The sequence below is a fragment of the Nicotiana tabacum genome, chromosome 18 (genome assembly GCF_000715075.1).
Source record: "Nicotiana tabacum cultivar K326 chromosome 18, ASM71507v2, whole genome shotgun sequence".
Taxonomy (NCBI): Eukaryota; Viridiplantae; Streptophyta; class Magnoliopsida; order Solanales; family Solanaceae; genus Nicotiana; species Nicotiana tabacum.
The window spans coordinates 134759795-134780121 of NC_134097.1; the positions used below are offsets into that span (position 1 = coordinate 134759795).

The 20327-nt window shown below is 37.4% G+C and overlaps 4 protein-coding genes and 1 long non-coding RNA gene across 5 annotated transcripts; 1 reads left to right on the forward strand and 4 right to left on the reverse strand.

Moving 5' to 3' along the window:
• Window positions 1-9531: 9531 nt before the first annotated feature.
• Window positions 9532-9945, reverse strand: LOC107781355 (auxin-responsive protein SAUR68-like). Its single transcript, XM_016602050.1, has one exon. The coding sequence runs from the start codon at window positions 9943-9945 to the stop codon at window positions 9532-9534; it is 414 nt and encodes a 137-aa protein (XP_016457536.1).
• A 1459-nt stretch (window positions 9946-11404) lies between these two features.
• Window positions 11405-11818, reverse strand: LOC107781392 (auxin-responsive protein SAUR68-like). Its single transcript, XM_016602087.2, has one exon. It carries the CDS (start codon window positions 11816-11818, stop codon window positions 11405-11407), a length of 414 nt encoding a protein of 137 aa, XP_016457573.2.
• A 99-nt stretch (window positions 11819-11917) lies between these two features.
• On the forward strand, window positions 11918-12992 carry LOC107781401 (auxin-responsive protein SAUR64-like). Its single transcript, XM_016602099.2, has 4 exons — window positions 11918-11955; window positions 12203-12272; window positions 12319-12404; window positions 12563-12992. Exons 1-4 carry the CDS (start codon window positions 11918-11920, stop codon window positions 12990-12992), a joined length of 624 nt encoding a protein of 207 aa, XP_016457585.2.
• Window positions 12993-14895: 1903 nt separating this feature from the next.
• Window positions 14896-16064, reverse strand: LOC107781374 (auxin-responsive protein SAUR68-like). The gene has a single exon (XM_016602068.2). The coding sequence runs from the start codon at window positions 15592-15594 to the stop codon at window positions 15154-15156; it is 441 nt and encodes a 146-aa protein (XP_016457554.1). The 5' UTR covers window positions 15595-16064; the 3' UTR covers window positions 14896-15153.
• A 746-nt stretch (window positions 16065-16810) lies between these two features.
• On the reverse strand, window positions 16811-19280 carry LOC107781365 (uncharacterized). The gene is made up of 3 exons (XR_012701804.1): window positions 19159-19280; window positions 18949-19011; window positions 16811-18049 (listed from the first exon to the last, which is right to left on the reverse strand). It is a non-coding gene; the product is annotated as an uncharacterized LOC107781365 (long non-coding RNA).
• Between the last annotated feature and the right edge of the window lie 1047 nt (window positions 19281-20327).

The following is a 20327-nucleotide window of genomic DNA, read 5'->3' on the forward strand; positions in this document are numbered from 1 at the left end:
GCTTTACGCACTGGATTCTGGTTACTAAAAGTGTGATGTACAAACAAAGGGAATGAAGAGTATAAATAATAGTAATAAGGATCTCCGAAATCCTAAATGGTTTGGGATTAACCATTTAGGAAAAGCTAAAAATCCAAATTGTTTAGGATTAGGATCCTAATGTTTGTTAAATAGAAAATAGAAGGGAAATAGGAAAAAACTTATATTACTTCAACAAGTTTTTGAACCGCGCGCAAATATGAAGATCTCAGTTATTGATCGGGACTCATGAACCGCGCGCTACTTTTAATTTACAAATACATATGGACTCTACACGAATTCAAATACTTTTACCTTTTTGGACATTGGTATTGAAAAAATAACTTAAAATTATAAGAGTATAAAAGTCAGTTAATTATAACACTACAAGAAAATCACGTATTACATAGGAATTTTGTTGGGCATTATATAAGAAAATCCGCAGAAAATTTATAATTAATCCGCAGGAAACTATTAATGGGGGATTATAATATAATCTCTTTTGAAACGTACTATTAGCCAGTTTCATCTCTTTTGATTGAAATTAAGTAGTCATACAAACAGAGGTATTGTCAAAGGCTCATAGCTAATTAATCTGTTACTAGTAGTACTATAAGAAACATTCTTGGACCAACACTAGTGCAATTCTTCTATTATTTACTTCTTGATTTAAATATTAGTTATGATCATCATCTGCAATGGCATTAGACAAACAGCTGAAGGGATTTTGCTGTATATATGTCGCTTTGATGTTCGAGTCCATTAGCAAATGGTCACTCAACTATTCGAAATTACCTATTAAAGTCATGTTCTTTTCGTTTATAACACAAAAGTCACTTAACTATACATATAGCACTCAAAAGGTCATACAAGAAAATTTTATCTGTAAGTTCTGAATCATCAAATTGAAAAACTGAGATCAATAAATCTGGTTAAATTTTTTATAAAGCTCTATCCATCTGTAATACACTTCATTAAATGCCTAAATCACAAGGTAATGTAATAGGGCCTCCACTTGGCAGCCCAAGCTCTTCTTCGGACATGTTTAAAAGTTGCAAAATGACCTCATTTTCCAGGTAAGGCAATGGAATCACAAAGCGTCTTTGATCAGTTGTATAAACTACAAACTGGCCTTTTCCGGCTGTAAAGAATGAAGATGTACTACTACTGTCTGTATCATTCCTAGTCCTGTCACGACCCCAACCCCGGTCATGATGGCGCCCAACACACTGCTAGGCAAGCCCGACCATTCAACAACATTATCCCAAATTCTTATTCAGATTATAGATAAATATCACAGAGAATTTACTAAGTCATCACTCTCAAGTGTATAATTAATAATAAAATCTGCGGAAATTCAACTAAAATACCACACCATAGCCCAATAGAATTCGGTGTCACGAATATGAGCCTCTAATACAGAATATCCACCTATTACAAGTCTGTCTAGGAAAAATGCGGAATAAAAGATAGAGATAGAGGGGAGAGATCAAGGCTGCGAACACCATGCAACTACCACAATACTCCCGGATACTGCTGCTCAGCTAAACAAATCCTCACTCAGCCTGTGGTGTACCTGGATCTGCACGCAAGGTGCAGGGAGTAATGTGAGTACTCCGACCCAGTGAGTAATAAACATAAATAAAGGCTGAGAATAAAAAATCGTAGAAAATACAAAGTAAACTATAACTGGCAGTTTAGAACAACAATAGTAAAGCAACAAGTCAATTAAATCAGAGTACCAAATACTGAGACAGGTATAACAGATAAAAACAAATGCATGAGTGCAATGCAATGCATATGATGGTACTCTCTAGTACCCACTGCGGCGTGCAGCCCAAGCCATCCATTTTATTTATCGTCGACGGCGCTCACTGGGGGTGTGTACAGACTCCGGAGGGGCTCCTACAGCCCAAGCGCAATATCAAGTCATCTCGTGGCATCAAATCTAGGCCATCGGCCTCATATCAATATCAGTATAATCAACCAGGCTCTCGGCCTCAATATCAATATAACACTGCTGCGGCGCGCAGCCCGATCCATGCTCAGTCCAGAAATCATCATAAGCCCCTTGGGCATTTGTAAAACAGTAGTTCTCAGCCCGAAATATCATTTAAGTTTTCAAATCTTAGAAAGATGGCTGAGTTTGCAAAACAATATTTAAAACCTTGGATTGAGATCAAATGATATGCATGTATGCGAAAACAGTGATGTCAATCCCTGAAGGATTTAAATAATTGGCAAGAAGCCCAAATGTAACAATTAAATCCAAGTAAGGATGATTCTCAATTTAGTTCAAGTAGAAAATACGGTAAAAACATCTCTCGGGACGGACCAAGTTGCAATCCCCAACGGTGCTCTACCCACGCCCGTTATCCGGCGTGTAAGTCACCTCAATATAGTGTTACGATGTGAAATTCCGGGGTTTCAAACCCTCAGGACATCATTTACATCAATTACTCACCTCAAACTGGCCAAAACTCTAACTCGCTATGCCCTTGCCTCTCAAATTGGCCTCCACGCGCGTCAAATCTATCCAAAATTAGAATGAATAGGTCACAATATGCTAAGGGAACATAGCCCAAGCGAAAACATTCGAAAAATATCAAAAATCTCGAAATTAGCAAAACCCGAGCCCCGGGCCCACATCTCGGAATCGGGTAAAATTTACATTTTTAGAATCCTCATACCCTCACGAGTCTAACCATACCAAAATTATCCAATTCCGATACCATTTGGTCCTTCAAATCATCATTTTACATTTTTGAAAGGTTCCATAATTTTCTTCCCAAATTCCATCTCAAATCACGAATTAAATGATGAATTCAGTGATAGATTCATGTACTCTAACTAAATCTGAGTTAGAATCACTTACCCCGACCAATTTCTTGAAAAACTTTCGAAAAATCGCCAAAATCCAAGCTCTCTAGGTCAAAATATCAAATAAAAACCAAAACCTCATATTTACAGGGTACCCCTCGGATTCCGACACCGCTGACTGCACAAAAATGACCGCGGTCCGCGCAAAACCAGCGGGGTTCGCGCAAAAATGTTGTTGTTGTTGTAGTGGCAGATTATGTTTTACTGATGAAAAGGCAAAACCATGTGTTGCTGCCTGCTTGGTCATGTAGATAGGAAACCTTATCATAAGTTTTTAGCCAAGGCAAGTTGTGCTAATAAAAACCACCATACTGAAGTTATAGAGGGTAAAGAAGCATTAATTTGTTTTATTCTGCTTTTCTTTTGCCAACATCTCTTGGGACTTACTCATTCCAGTGTCAGTCAGCTGTTGGATAACTGAATGATAATTCAGAATTAACTGTTTGATTTTCACGATCAATATAAGTTTTCATCAACAGTAATGAGATGAAACTTATCCATATGACTGTAAAAACGGCTTAATGCAGCTTTTAACGTAACCTTCTATTTAACTAGTCATATAATCACCTTATTCATTTAATTGTGAAGTCCAAAATCTGGATATGCTAAGTGCACAACTTGTATGAATCAGTAACGAAGCGAGGAATTCCGCCAAGGGTGTTCAAACTTGAAAGAAGTGAAAAAAGTTCCCGATAAAGGGTGTTCAATATATGTTATATACCTCTAAAGCCTAATATTTTACCTATATACACAATGTAATTATCGACGAAGGGTAGTCAATTGACCACCCTTGATAGGCTGTAGCTTCGCCCCTGTATGAATGACCTATTACTTGAAGTTAGAATCCAAGTGGCGATGAGGGAAGTATGCTACAGAGTGAACCATTGAGATTTGTTATTACAATTCCAAATGAGTACATTCTGTTGGGAATAAACCCCTTACCAAAATAATATTTACGGTAATAAAGCGGAATAATAATGTAGCACCGAGATACGGTAATTAACAAGAATAAAAGAGTAACAATGACACCAAGATTTTTACGTGGAAAACCCTTCTGAATAAGGGAAAAAAAACCACGACCCCGAGAGGAGCAACTGATATCACTATAGTAAGGAATTTTACACTTTGTAGGTCGGAGGTAAATACTCCAAAGACCACTACAACACTCAAAAGAAATAACCCTCTTTTGATATTCCCACCTCACTACAATATCGCTCACTCTCTATTTTCCTCACAGACTATTTTCTTATACCTTGTCTGTGAAACCTCACTCTTTCTTTCTCTCTTTGTTGGTGTGAAGAAATGAGAGTTGAAGCTCTCCTTTTATAGCCAAAGCTTCACCCTCTAAAGCCTACAATATTTGACAATTTACACACATTTTTCACAATTCAACAAAGTTGGCTACCAAACCAAAGAAATTCAACAAGGTTGGCTACCAACCAAACCAAGTCAACAAGGTTGGCTACCAAACCAAAGAAAACTCTTATTAGGCACATGCCTAATACTTCTTCAATGAGATGGACATCATCAATCTCCCCCTCCAGTCTCATTCATCCAGAGGAGGTAGCACTGTCTTCTAGTTTGAGTGCATGCCGACAAGTTCTTTGCATAGCTCGAACTTGTTCCTTGGTACCACCTTGGTCAGCATATCTGCGGGATTCTCATTTGTAGAAATCTTCAAGACTTTTAGAGATTCATCATCTACCATTTCTCGAATCCAATGATATCTCACATCAATGTGTTTGGTCCTTGCATGGTACATAGAGTTCTTGCTAAGGTCTATTGCACTTTGACTGTCACAATAGACGACATACTCCTTCTGATGCAATCCAAGCTCTTGAAGGAATCGCTTGAGCCATATCATCTCCTTGCCAGTTTCTGTAGCAGCAATGTACTCTGCTTCAGTTGTTGAAAGTGCAACGCACTTTTGCAACTTAGACTGCCATGATATAGCTCCCCCTGAAAATGTAAACAAATATCCAGTACTGGATTTTCTGTTGTCAATGTCACCTGCCATATCAGCATCTGTATAGCCCTTCAAGATTGGATCAGATCCTCCAAAGCACAAACAATCTCCCGTGGTACCTCTCAGGTACCTGAGTATCCACTTGACTGCTTCCCAATGTTCCTTTCCAGGATTTTCAAGAAACCTGCTGACAACACCAACTGCGTGAGCAATATCAGGTCTAGTACATACCATTGCATACATCAAGCTTCCGACTGCTGAAGAATAAGGAACTTTAGCCATGTTCCCTTTCTCTTCCACTGTTGTAGGACACATCTTTTTACTCAACTTTAGATGACCAGCAAGAGGTGTGCTGACTGGCTTAGCATTCTTCATGTTGAAGCGTTCTAGTACACGTTCAATGTACTTCTCCTGAGATAGCCACAACTTTCTACTTGTTCTCTCTCGAACTATCTTCATCCCTAGAATTTGTTGTGCTGGGCCCAAGTCCTTCATATCAAATGACTTGGACAGATCTCCTTTCAACTTTGCTATCAACCCCTTGTCTTTTCCTACAATTAACATGTCATCCACATACAACAACAATATAATAAAGTTATTCTCAGAAAATCTTTTGAAGTATACACATGGATCAGAATAGGTCTTTAGGTATGTTTGACTTTTCATGAATGAATCAAACTTCATGTACCACTGCCTTGGTGCCTGCTTCAATCCATAAAGACTCTTATTCAATTTGCACACCATGTGTTTCTTTCCAGCTACTTCAAATCCTTCTGGTTGCTCCATATAAATCTCCTCTTCCAAATCTCCATGAAGAAATGCAGTTTTCACATCCAACTGCTCCACTTCAAGATCTAGGCTAGCTGCTAAGCTCAAAATTGTTCGAATAGAAGTCATTTTAACAACGGGGGAGAAAATTTCGTCAAAATCAATACCTTTCTTCTGTTCGAAGCCTTTAACCACCAATCGAGCTTTGTATCTGACCAGCTTGCCATCTCCATCTTTCTTGAGTTTAAAGACCCATTTGCATTTGAGTGGTCTTTTACCCTTTGGAAGTTCAACCAGCTTGTATGTGCCATTTTTCTGGAGAGATTCCATCTCTTCTTGCATAGCTTTCATCCACTGGTTCTTTTCTGGATGGGACAACACCTCCTTAAGACTTTCTGGCTCCCCCTCATCACTGATGAGGACATACTCTGTGGAAGGGTACCTGCGTGACTCTACCCTTGGCCTCTCTGATCTCCTCAGAGGTTGAGGTTGTCCTTCTCCCTGAGTGGGGTGCTCCACTTCCTCGACACCTTCATCAAGTTGCTCCCCCTGCTCAATAACCTCACCAGGTTGCTCCCCCTGCTCGGCAACCTCGTCGGTCGTACTTTCTGCACTTGTGGGATTGTTAGAAGTAGAAGGAATAGTAACAAAGTTAGGAATTATACCATTCTTCGCCTTTTCTGACATATCAGCAGCAGTTCTAACTTCACTTTCTCGGAAGACTACATCTCTACTTCTGATGACCTTCTTCTTTACAGGATCCCACAGTCTGTACCCGAACTCTTCATCTCCATATCCGATAAATATGCAGGGAATAGATTTATCATCCAGCTTTGTTCTCTGCTCTTTTGGTACATGTGCAAAAGCTCTGCAACCGAACACCTTCAGATGCGAGTAGGACACCTCCTTGTTGGTCCAGACTCTCTCTGGGATTTCAAACGCCAACGGAACTGATGGACTCCTATTGATCAGGTAACAGGCTGTCTGAACTGCTTCACCCCAGAATGACTTAGGCAGTTTAGCCATTCTGAGCATGCTTCTCACCTTCTCCACAATGGTGCGGTTCATCCTCTCGGCTACGCCATTGTGCTGTGGGGTTCCAGGAACTGTCTTTTCATGTCTGATCCCATGACTTGAACAATACTCTTCAAATTCCCTTGAAGTGTACTCACCTCCATTGTCACTTCGGAGACGCTTTAGCTTTCGACCCGTCTCCCTTTCTACTAGAGCATGAAACTTCTGGAAAACTTGAAACACCTGATCTTTGGTTTTCAAAATATAAACCCATAATTTTCGTGAAGCATCATCAATAAAAGTAACAAAATATTTGTTACCGCCCATTGATTCAATTTCCATTGGGCCGCAAACATCAGAATATACTAAATCAAGTATATTCAATTTTCTTTCAGACGATGTCTGAAATGAGACTCTATGCTGCTTACCAAATAAACAGTAGTCACAAGGTTTTACCGTTGTACCTTTGGCATAAGAAATGAGTGATTTATTGGCAAGAATATGCAATCCCTTCTCGCTCATATGACCCATTCTTTTGTGCCACAAATCTACAGAAATCTCATCTTGTGCCGCGTTCAATTGACCTTGGCATATTTCTGCATTTGTCCTGTACAACGTGCCACGAGCAACTCCCTTTGCAATCACCAATGATCCCTTAGTGAGTCTCCACTTTTGATTTGCAAAATAGCTCTCGTATCCATCTCGGTCTAAAGCAATTCCCGAGATCAAGTTCATCCGCAAATCAGGTACATGCCGCACATCCTTTAGAACCAATGTGCATCCGACATTTGTCTTGATACAAATGTCACCAATCCCCGCAATCTTTGAGTAACTTGTGTTACCCATTTTCACTGTGCCGAAATCACCTGCTACATATCTGCAAAAAAGATCTCTTACCGGTGTGGCATGGTGAGATGCCGCTGTGTCAACCACCCATTCCGACTCTGGACCTGACAGGTGCATGCATTCCTCTTCCTCATTTATAAAGAGGACAACATTATCATTATTTTGCACCATGGCGGCTGTGTTGTCGTCATTCTTCTGGCCACTGGTTTCACCTTTGCCCTTCCTTGGATTTGGGCAATCTCTTTTGAAGTGACCTGGTTGATTACAGTTGTAGCAATTTCTGACTCTTGATTTGGATCGGTTCTTTGACTTCCCACGAGCTCCGGATCTACCATAGTTGTTCGAACTCCTTTGATAACTCCTGCCTCTACCTTCTGTGATGAGAGCCTGTCCTTGATTTTCAGGCTTCTTTCTCATCTTCTCATTGAGTAGAAGAGCCGATGTGACATCTTTCAACTCAATAGTAGTCTTACCGTGCAGGATGGTTGTTGCCAAATTATCGTACGAAGATGGCAACGAGTTCAATAGCAAGATGGCTTTATCTTCTTCCTCGATTTTCACTCCGAGGTTGGCAAGCTGTGTGATTAGTCCGTTAAACACATTTAAATGTGACAAAAAATTCGTACCTTCACTCATGTGTAGGGCGTATAACTGCTTCTTCAGGTACAATTTATTTGTCAGCGTTTTGGACATGTATAGGCTTTCCAACCTTGTCCAAATTCCACGTGCAGTGTCTTCATCAATGATGTTATTTACCACATCATCTGATAAGTGCAACCTGATTGCACTAGCAGCTCTTTCATCCAAGTCAGCCCAATCCTCAGCTTTCATGGTATCAGGCTTTTTGGAATCAACATCTAGAACCTTGTGTAATCCTTGTTGGATGAGCAGATCTCTCATCCTTCTTTGCCATGTTGAGAAACCGTTATCTCCATTGAATTTTGCTACCTCGTACTTTACTCCGGACATTTTTATTTTTCACCAAGTATAGTACTACCGACAGTGAATAGTATTTCAGTGAACGAGCAGAACCTGTGCTCTGATACCAGTTGTTGGGAATAAACCCCTTACCAAAATAATATTCACGGTAATAAAGCGGAATAATAATGTAGCACCGAGATACGGTAATTAACAAGAATAAAAGAGTAACAATGACACCAAGATTTTTACGTGGAAAACCCTTCTGAATAAGGGAAAAAAAACCACGACCCCGAGAGGAGCAACTGATATCACTATAGTAAGGAATTTTACACTTTGTAGGTCGGAGGTAAATACTCCAAAGACCACTACAACACTCAAAAGAAATAACCCTCTTTTGATATTCTCACCTCACTACAATATCGCTCACTCTCTATTTTCCTCACAGACTATTTTCTTATACCTTGTCTGTGAAACCTCACTCTTTCTTTCTCTCTTTGTTGGTGTGAAGAAATGAGAGTTGAAGCTCTCCTTTTATAGCCAAAGCTTCACCCTCTAAAGCCTACAATATTTGACAATTTACACACATTTTTCACAATTCAACAAAGTTGGCTACCAAACCAAAGAAATTCAACAAGGTTGGCTACCAACCAAACCAAGTCAACAAGGTTGGCTACCAAACCAAAGAAAACTCTTATTAGGCACATGCCTAATACTTCTTCAATGAGATGGACATCATTACATTCTTGTTATCTGCTGCTTTTTTTTCATTCTAGATTGATTAAGTATGAGGTTTAATGCCATGGAAGGGGTACACTTTTATGAATTCACTCCATTTGAACTCGTTAAAGTTAGTTTTCGTGTCATTAAGACTTGCCTGGGCTTAATTCATTTATCTGTAAGTTTTAATCGAAAAAGTTGACTACTCGGATAGTGACAGCCCAAGATGAGATTAATCTAGAAGTTTTCAATCATCAAACTAAAAAACCGAGATCTATAAATCTGGTTAAATTTCAGACAAAGTTCTATTCCATCTGTAATACACAGTTTCAATTGCCTACTTTTCACCTGCTATATACAATCTATTTTGAGCTATCATTCACTAAAATAATGATCATGACTTAATAAACAAGAAGCTGCTGGTTTCCCCATTCTTGGTGCAAAGAAGAAGTTGAACAACAACATGAAGTAACTGAGAGGAGCAATGCTTTGTGAAGATCCACAGCAGCTGTACCTTTCTTGATTACTGAAATAATGTAGTCCATGAAAGCTGAATCACATGGTAATGTAATAGGACCACCACTTGGCAGCCCAAACTCTTCTTCGGACAAGTTTAAAAGTTCCAAAATAATCTCATTTTCCAGAAAATCCAAGGGAATTACAAAGCGTCTTTGATCAGTTGTATCAACTACAAACTGGCCTTTACCGGCTGTAAAAGATGAAGATGTACTACAACTATCTGAAGCACTGCCATTTCTTGGAAGTGAAATTCTCTTCCTCTGCATGGCCGCAAACCTCTTCCATCTCCTGGCCATTTTGATGAGCTTCTTAGTACTAAGCATTGTTCTTTTCTTTGAAGATTGGAAACAAGTAAAGTAGATATTTAGAGACTTTTGATAGCTGAATTGATAATGCTTGTTCTTGATGATGAAATGGCTCGTGGAAGTGGTGTTATTTATACAAGAGGTTGGAGCTGAAGTGTTTGCCACTAACCACCCAAGGCAAAGCCATGTGCTGATGCCTGTTGGCTAGGTTGATATGGGGCCTTAAATTTGTGAATGAAGCTAGTTTAAATGTATGGAAGATGATAAGTTTCTTCCTTTCTTCAGTTTACTCAACAACAGAATGGAAGTGTTAGGTATGTTATCAACTCATATCTAGGATTCTCATAAGTGCCAATAGTTTGAGATCTTTAAATGAATAAATGAATTTTCAGTGATAGATTTATGTTTTGCTGGTGAAAGGCAAAACCATGTTTTGCTAACTGCTTTGTCATGTAGGTAGGGAACCTTTAAATAGTGACAATGGCTATTTGATTTTACATAATGACTTTGAATTGTAGCTAAAATTAACATCTCTATCAGGTAGGCAAGGCAAAATCATGTGCTGCTATTTAATATGGAACCTTAGGATTAGTGGACATGGCTAGTTGTCCATTTTAAGCAAAGAGGTTGATATATTTCTTCCATTTTCTAGAGCCAAGTTAAAGTAGTAAATTTACAACCTTATTTCTATGCAGCTGAACCCACTTGGTTTCTGCTAGGTGGTTTCTCTAAACAATGAGTCCAGATATTATGGCCAACTGCAATTGCACATGCAATGTCTTGATATATTTTTTATCATGTCACCAGCATAGGCTTTGGTTCAATAGGCTGAGGAGAGCCCGCAGGATTAATCGATATTCTTAACAACAAAGAAGCCACTAACTAGACTTAGGAACATCTGTACCTGAAAGATAATGCATTACAATCTTCACCACTATATATTTGAATATGAATGACCTGTTACTAGAAACTAAAATGCAAGTGGTGATGAGGTAAGTATGATGTACGAGCAAAGTGAACTATTGAGATTTCTTATTGCATTTCAGTTAGTTGTGTAAACAATGGCTTCATTATTGATCTAAATCGATTAAGTATGAGATTTAACTGCAGTGGAAGTGAAACGTTTCTACTATTTCACTTCATTTGAACCCTTTCAAGTTAGTTTTCATGTCATCAAGCGATTGCATGGACATGAATCTTATGTCTGTAAGTTTTGATCAATAAAGTTGACTATTCGGATAAGAAATAAGTGTTTCCTGTAAATAGTGCCACACCAAGATGAGAATCTAAAAGTTCTCAATCACCAACTGAAAATTGAATGAGAGGTATAAATCTGGTCAAAATTCAGATAAAGTTATATTCCATCTGTAATACACAATTTCACGTGCCTACTTTTCACATGCTATACAATCTGTTTGGAGCTATTATTTACTAAAGATAATGATCATGACTAATAAACAAGGAGCTGCTGCTTTCCCCATTGTTGGTGCGAAGAAGAAATTGAACAACAACATGAAGTAACTGAGAGGAGCAATGCTTTGTGAAGATCTCCAGCAGCTGCACCTTTCTTGATTAGTGAAATGATGTAGTCCATGAATGCTGAATCACATGGTAATGTAATAGGGCCTCCACTTGGCAGTCCAAACTCTTCTTCAGACATGTTTAAAAGTTGCAAAATGACCTCATTTTCCAGATAAGCCAATGGAATCACAAAGCGGCGTTGATCAGTTGTATAAACTACAAACTGGCCTTTACCTGCTGTAAAAGATGAAGATGTACTACAACCGTCTACATCATTTTCATTTCTTGGAAGTGAAATCCTCTTCTTCTGCATGGATGCAAACTTCTGCCATTTCCTAGCCATCTTGATGAGTTTCTTAGCACTGAGCATTGTTCTCTCCAAAAGATTGGAAACAAGAAAGTAAAGTAGGTATTTAGAGACCCTTTGATAACTGAATAGATAATGGTTGTGGTTGATGATGAAAATGCTCATGGAATGGGGTTTATTTATACAACAGGATGGAGACAGAATTTGAGTTGGAGCTGAAGTTTTTGCCACTAACCACCAAGGCAAACCCATGTGCTGATGCCTGTTGGCCATGTCGATATGGGGCCTTAAATTTGTGGATGAAGCTAGTTTGAAATGTTCGAAAGATGATAAAGTTTCTTCCTTTCTTTGCTTCGGCTGATAACAACAGAATAGACATGTTAGTTATGATATCAACTCATATGTAGGACTTTTGAACAGTGGCAGTAGTTATGACTTTTCAGTGGTAGATTCTGTTTTGCTGGTGAAAGAAAACCATGTGCTGGCAATGGTGAGACTCTCATGTATAATTAACAAATGTTTTCTGTCTACCAAAGGGAATACAAGAAAAAACCTATGATCATCTACACTCAAAGAGCCCATATCAACATTATCAACAGGCATTACCACATTGCTTTGTCTGGTGATTAGCTGCAAAATCTTCAGCTGCAACTCAAAGCCTATCTCCAGCCTCTTTTAAATTTAAACCTATTTATGAGCCTTTACATCATCCAAGACAAGCATTGTCAGTTTCCTTCAAAGTTGTCAATTATCTAATTTTTACTGTCAAACAATGATCAGTGCTAAGAGACTCATCAAGATGGCCAAGAAATGGCAGAAGTTTGCAGCAATGCAGAGGAAGAGAATTACTTTTTCAAGATCCAATGAACATGATGCTGATAGTTGTAGCACGCCATCTGTTGTAGTTGACAAAGGGCATTTTGTGGTTTATACGGCTGATCAAAAGCGCTTTGTGGTTCCTTTGGCTTATCTTCAAAATCAGGTAATCATACAACTACTGAACATGTCTGAAGATGAGTTTGGACTCCCAACTGATGGCCCTATTACATTACCATGTGATGCCGCTTTCATGAACTACATCATAACACTCATCAGAAAAGGAGTAGCTGTAGATCTTCTGAATGCTTTGCTTGTATCGGTTGCTTCCAGTCGATGCTCATCAGCTACGTGCCTACGGGAACAAAGAAACACACAATTGCTAGTTTATTGACCTGACCATCATAAGTTTTGTTACAGATTCATGATATTCAACAAGTGTACAGCATATTCATGATCATTTATCTTTAGTAAATGATAGACCAAAACAGATGAAAAGTAGGCAAATGAAAGAGTGTAAATGCAGTAGAGTTTTATCTGAATTTAACCAGATTTAGATTTATATCCAATTTGGTGATTGAGGACTTTTAGATTCTCATCTTGATCTGGCACTATTTACAGAAATACACTTATTGTTTTATCTGAATAGTCAACTTTGTCGGTCAAGACTTTCAGATATACGAGTAATGTCCACACAAGTCTTGCTGATATGAAAATTAACTCAAAAGAGCAAATGAAGTGAAATAATAGAAGTGTTCCCCTTTAACTGCAGCAAAATCTCATACTTGATAACACTAGATTGAAAAGGAAGCTGCAGATTGCAGCAATCATTTGGAATGTTATGAAAAAGCTCAACGGTTAACTGGTCATACCTCATACTTATCCCAGCTCCATTTGGATTTTAGTTTCTATCAACAAGTCATTCATATCCAAATGTATAATGATGAAAATCCTTAGGCATTAATTAGACATACACACTGAAACAAAATATTGAAACAAGTTTCCTTCCCACTATTTTTGTGGTTCTTAGATTGTTGTTATTATCTTTCCGGCCTTTGTTGTTGATATTTCTTGTCTCTGGTGTTGCTTTTCATCTTCTTGAGCCGAGGGTCTATCCAAAACAACACCTCTAACTCTAAGGGTAGGGGTAAGGCCTGCGTACACACTACCCTCCCAGACCCCACTTGTGGGACTCCACTGGGTTTGTTATTGTGGTATTTGTTGTTCTAATGTATTATATACATTGATCGACTTAGGAACTTTGTATAATGAGGCAGTTCAATCTACAACCACATAGGGCAGGTGATGAGAGCTGTAAGTAATTCTAGTTTCTGCAGCCAATAATTAATTATACAAAGGATGCAGATAGCCATGATTCTATAGGATTATTTTCTCTGTCTATTAGAGTGAAAAGAAAGAAAAGTTTTGAAAAATTGGATGTGTACATATAAAAAATAATGTCATAAGACATCCTGATATTTACTGGTGAAAGATTAGGAAAGCTTTTGGTAAGCCCAACTACAACAACAATACCACATGTTGCACACATGGAAATGCCTTCATACTGAATGACAAGCATTTGGTAATGTTGTTTATCAGGCCAAATTATTTCAAAACAGAAAGCCCTACACCTTTTATCATAACCTTGGGTATTAGCTCTCCTAACTTGACCAAAAGAATTGAATTTTGACCAAAAAATGTCTTCTTTCTACCAAAGAGAAGACAGGGAGAAACACATCATTTATGATTCAAACTAGCTTTATCCACAATCTAAATGACCCCATATCAAACATTACCAACAGGCATCACCACATGGCTTTGACTTTGGTGAATAGTTCCAAAAGCTTCAACTGCAACTCAAAGCCTATCTAAGGTTGGCATTGGTGAATCCACATGATCATGTCACCAGCAGATTTGAAAAGTTGGCATTGGTTTAATAGGCTGAGAAGAGCTCGGAGGATTAATTGATATTCTTAACAACAAAGAAGCCACTAACTAGATTCAGAAACATTTGTGCCTGAAAGATAATGTACATCTTCACCACAATATATTTGAATATGAATGACCAATTAGTAGAAACTAAAATGCAAGTGGTGATGAGTTAAGTATGATGTACGAGCAAAGTGAACTATTGAGCTTTCATATCGCATTCCAGTTGATTGTGCAAACAATGGCTTCATTATTAATCTAAATCGATCAAATATGAGATTTAATTGCAGTAGAAGCGGAACACTTTTATGATTTTACTTCATTTGAACTCTTTAGAAAAAAGTTTCATGCCATTAAGACTTGCATGGCCATGATCCATATATCTTTATGTTTTGATCACAAAGTTGACTACTTGGATTAAAAAATAAGTGTTTCCTGTAAATAGCACCAGCCAAAGATGATAATCTAGAAGTTCTCACTCACAAAATTGAGATTAAAAGCTATAAATGTGGCTAAATTTCAGATAAAGTTCTATTTCATATGTAATATACACTTTCAATTGCCTTCTTTTCACCTGCTATACAATCTATTTTGAGCTATCAATTACTAAAGATTGTGATCATGAATCAATAAACAAGAAGCTGCTGGTTTCCCCATTCTTGGTGCAAAGAAGAAGTTGAACAACAACACGAAGTAACTGAGAGGAGCAATGCTTTCTGAAGATCTCCCGCAGCTGCACCTTTCTTGATTAGTGAAACAATGTAATCCATGAATGCTGAATCACATGGTAATGTAATAGGGCCACCACTTGGCAGCCCAAACTCTGCTTCGGACATGTTTAGAAGTTGCAAAATGACCTCATTTTCCAGGTAAGCCAATGGAATGACAAAGCGCCTTTGATCAGTTGTATAAACTACAAATTGGCCTTTTCCGGCTATAGAAGATGAAGATGTACTACAACTGCCTGCATCATCGCCATTTCTTGGAAGTGAAATCCTCTTCCTCTGCGTGGCTGCAAACTTCTGCCATTTCCTGGCCATCTTGATGAGTTTCTTAGCACTTAACATTGTTCTTTTCTCTGGAAGACTGAGAACAAGAAAGTTAAAAAGAAATATAGAGAGCTTTGATAGCTGAGTAGATAAAGCTTGTGGTTGATGATGAAAAGGCTCATGGAAAGATGATTATTTATACAGGAGGCTGGAGACAGAATTTGATTTGGAGTTAAAGTTTTTGACACTAACTACCAAAGGCAAAGCCATGTGCTGATGCCCGTTGGCCAAGTTGATATGGGGCCTTCAATATGTGGATGAAGTTTGTTTGAATTTATCGAAGATGATCAGTTTCTTCCCCTCTTCACATTGGTCGACAACAGAATGTGCAAGTCCTAGTTACTTGAGATATCCACTCATATGTAGGAGTTAGGACTTTTCACAACTGCCATTTGCCAATAGTCAACTCTAAAACAGAACTTTGGTAGTTTTTGAATTTGTCAAGTCAAATTATCAGTCTGCAACCAGCATTCAAGGCTCATGAAAACTTTCCTGGTGGTACTACTGTGTTTCTGAATATTGCAATCCAGAACAAGATAAGTCAATAGTCAAATTATAATATCGCAAGTTCAAGTTGCCTGGTGGTTTCTTTTAACATATTTGCTGACTGCTTTGTCATGTAGATAGGTAACCTTTAAATTGTGACCATCGCTATTTGAGGGAACATAATGACTTTGAATTGTAGCTAAAGTTGACATCTCTGTTAGGTAAGCAAGGCAAAATCATGTGCTGGTGTTTAATATGGGACCTTAGGATTAGTGGACATGGCTAGTTGTCTATTTTAAGCAAAGAGGTTGATATATTTCTTTCATTTTCTAACTGCAATTGCACATGCAATGTCTTGATATATTTTTTAGCATGTCACCTGCATAATTTGAAAAGCTGGATTTGGTTTAATAGTCCGAGGAGAAATGCTTAACAATAAAGAAACTATATATTTGAATATGAATGATCTATTACTAGAAACTAAAATGCAAGTGGTGATGAGGTAAGTATGATTTACGAGAAAGGTGATCTATTGAGCTTTCACATTGCATTTCAATTAGTTGGGTAAACAATGGCTTTATTATCGATCAAGTATGAGATTGAATTGCAGTGGAAGCAGAACACTTTTATGATTTTACTTCCTTTGAACTCTTTCGGATTAAGTTTCATGTCATTAAGACTTGCTTAGGCATGATTCATATATCTGTAAGTTTTGATCACAACGTTGACTACTTGGATTAAAAAATACAGTGTTTCCTGTAAATAGTGCCAGCTCAAGATGAGAACCTAGAAGTCCTCATTCACAAAATTGAGATTGAAAACGATAAATGTGGCCAAATTTCAGATAAAGCTCTATTCCATCAGTAATACACACTTTCAACTGCCTACTTTTTCACCTGCTATACAATCTATTTTGAGCTATCATTTACTAAAGATAATGATCGTGATTAATAAACAAGGAGCTGCTGCTTTCCCCATTCTTGATGCAAAGAAGTTGAACAGCAACATGAATTAATTGAGAGGATCAATGTTTTACGAAGATCTCCAGCAGTTGCACCTTTCTTGATTAGTGAAATGATGTAGTCCATGAATGCTGAATCACATGGTAATGTAATAGGGTCTCCACTTGGCAGCCCGAACTCTTCTTCAGACATGTTTAAAAGTTGCAAAATGATCTCATTTTCCAGATAAGCCAATGGAATCACAAAGCGCTTTTGATCAGCTGTGTACACTACAAACTGGCCTTTACCGGTTGGAAAAGATGAAGATGTACTACAACTATCTGCAGCATTGCCATTTCTTGGAAGTGAAATCTTCTTCCTCTGCATGGCTGCAAACTTCTGCCATTTCCTAGCCATTTTGATAAGTTTCTTAGCGCTAAGCATTGTTCTTTTTTTCTCCAAGATTGGAAACAAGAAAGTATAGTAGAAATTTAGAGACCTTTGATACCTGAATAGATAATGGTTATGGTTGATGAAAATGCTCATGGAATGGGGATTATTTATACAAGAGGATGGAGACAAAATTTGAGTTGGAGTTGAAGTTGTCACGACTCATTTTCTGAACAAGACGGGACCGGCACTTGATCACTAAACATGATCGGGCGAATCATCTCTGCTTATCAAATCTATTATAACTCCAAATTTTATATGCAACAAGGCAATACTCTAACCAAATACTTTTGATTAATTTAAATATTTAAATAAATCAACTCCAAAACTTTATTCGTAGTACTACTGAATTACTGGTAAGTTATTATAAAAAACATCTGAATCTTAACCCAAAACTATGTCTATGAAGCCTCTACTGATAAACTGACACACTGCTCAGGACATGAGATTTTCTGGTCAGTTCTCTAAGTAAACAAAGAAATAGCTAAATAAAAATGACTCTAAGGAATATTCCACGAACAAAAGCGGAGCTCACCAATAGCACTGGAAGGGAAGGAAGTCCTAACTCGTAGCCTGCTCGCCTACAAATCCGGTTCCTACATTGTACCGCAGACCAACGTAGATTCCCAAAAGAGAACGTCAGTACCATCCATTGTACTCATTGAGTCTCAACAACAGGGGGCGAAACTTTACTAACATATACATTACGAGCAAAGGTTCTAAATGCATGTAAAACATAAAGCTTATAAGAATAATTCTAAAATAATTGCATACTAGCAATTTATGAATATTCTAAGAGAAATTCTTTTCTTTTTCAAAAAAATACTTCTCTTTATACTTTGGGAGTTCCAACTATTCTGACCTATTTCTGTCTTAGTCACCGTGTGATTGGCACAGGTTCGATCCCAACCTGATCGAATAGGTCCAATCCACTAGGTGTCACTCTCTTCATGCTTCTCAGCGCTCATATATCATACCTTAGCCTAGCTAAGTGAATTCTCAGCAACGAGACCCTCAGCTCGTGTGCTCCCTACTTTGGCACAAGTAGTTTCAGAAAGTCAACGCCTTGGTCAGGACTCTCGGCCTGGACGATGACCCCTTCTCAGAATAAATGATACTCTCAAAAATCTTTTCTTTCTAAAACTTCTTCTTGTGACTTTTCAAGTCTAAATCTTTCAAACATACTTATTCTTGAATTCTTAAATGCAAGGTATGGCAAAAGAATGAAATAAACATTCAAAATTATTTCTAAATATTCTTGGTTTTTCATGAATTTTCAACATGAAAATGGCATATAAAAATAACACAAAAATATGAAAATTTATGCACATATATCAAAATAAATCATCTAACTTTAACTAAAATAGTTCTAAGCTAATAGAAACTCACTCACTTCAATTAAGTACATATTCACTCTTTTAGCCAATTCATCAAACATCTTGTATGCATACTTTTGCGAGTTAAACCACTTTGGTAAAGGGTTATATCAATTCACCTCAAAACTTCTCGAGCTAATACGCAAGTCCCAGTCCAATTGACAGCAGTCAAACAATTGATTCTACAATAACCAGTGCATTTTAATCAATTTTAATATTTCACACCTAAACATGAAATTTATTGTTGATATGGAGAATGAAGAGAATTAACTATTCAACTTTTACCTATTACTACTGTAGGGTAATTGAGAATAGGAAATTTTATATACCTGAGTAAAAAAAGTGAGTTATGAAGAACCCTAAAATTTTCGTTGCCCCGCGTGAATAGTTGTTGTCTCTATTTCTCGAGCAAACAGAATGTTAATTCCATTTGCTTCTGGTAAGGTATTCATGCCTCAGTGAGGCTATTATGTTTGATCCAACAGCCCTTTATGGGCTTACTTGGCATGTGCTCCCCCTTTTTTTTTTCTTTTTTTAATGACTTGAGTAGCATTTAATTATACATACTTTTAGTAATTACTAACATTAAAATTATTAATATTCCTCTAATTATATATCCAATTATTTAAGTATGTATATTTTTCTAATTGTATATCCAATTATATATATATATATATTTTACTATAGGCAAGATAAAAATAATAAAAATAGTAATAATTTAGTTCTATAGTTAGCGTGTCTCGAAACTTTTATAATTTGAGGAGTGTTACAATCTTCCCTCCTTAAAAACATTCGTCCTCGAATATTGCTAGGGCCTTTTTCTTAAGCTAAAAATCATTCCTTAGGTCCTTGAACCTCTTAAATTTTTTTAGCACTACTGACTCTTCCAACGGACTCAAAAGTTTAGCTAACTCCCTAAATTTTCAAAAATTTCGGTAGATTTTTCCTTGTAAATTGGACTATCCAAAAAAATATCTCTGTCACAAATACCACAACCACATCAACAACAACCGGATATACCATAACAGGTCATTCATAGGCACCATAAGCAGCTCATAAATTAATTACTCACACTCCGGCAAGGAGGTACCACAATAACTAATTACAAGAATCTAAAGCACAACAACTCTAGCACAAGTAAATCACTTTAATGAATTAAATATACTACGGCATAAACTAAATTACTACAACAACTAAGTATAATCTAGGAAGGACAGAAACACTTGCTAACTTGTATTTAATAAATAAATATAAATGTCAAACCAAACTTAGGTTCACATACATTTTTCCTCAAATAAATATGGATATTTCTTTCTCATATCTTCCTCGACCTCCCACGTAGCCTCTTTTGAATCATGATTACTCCACAAAACTTTTACCGATGCTAAATCTTTTGTTCTCAACTTTCTTACTTGCCTATCGGGAATTTCTATAGGTACCTCTTCATAAGTCAAGCCTTCTTTAATTTCTATGGTATCGGCAGGTATTATATGTGACT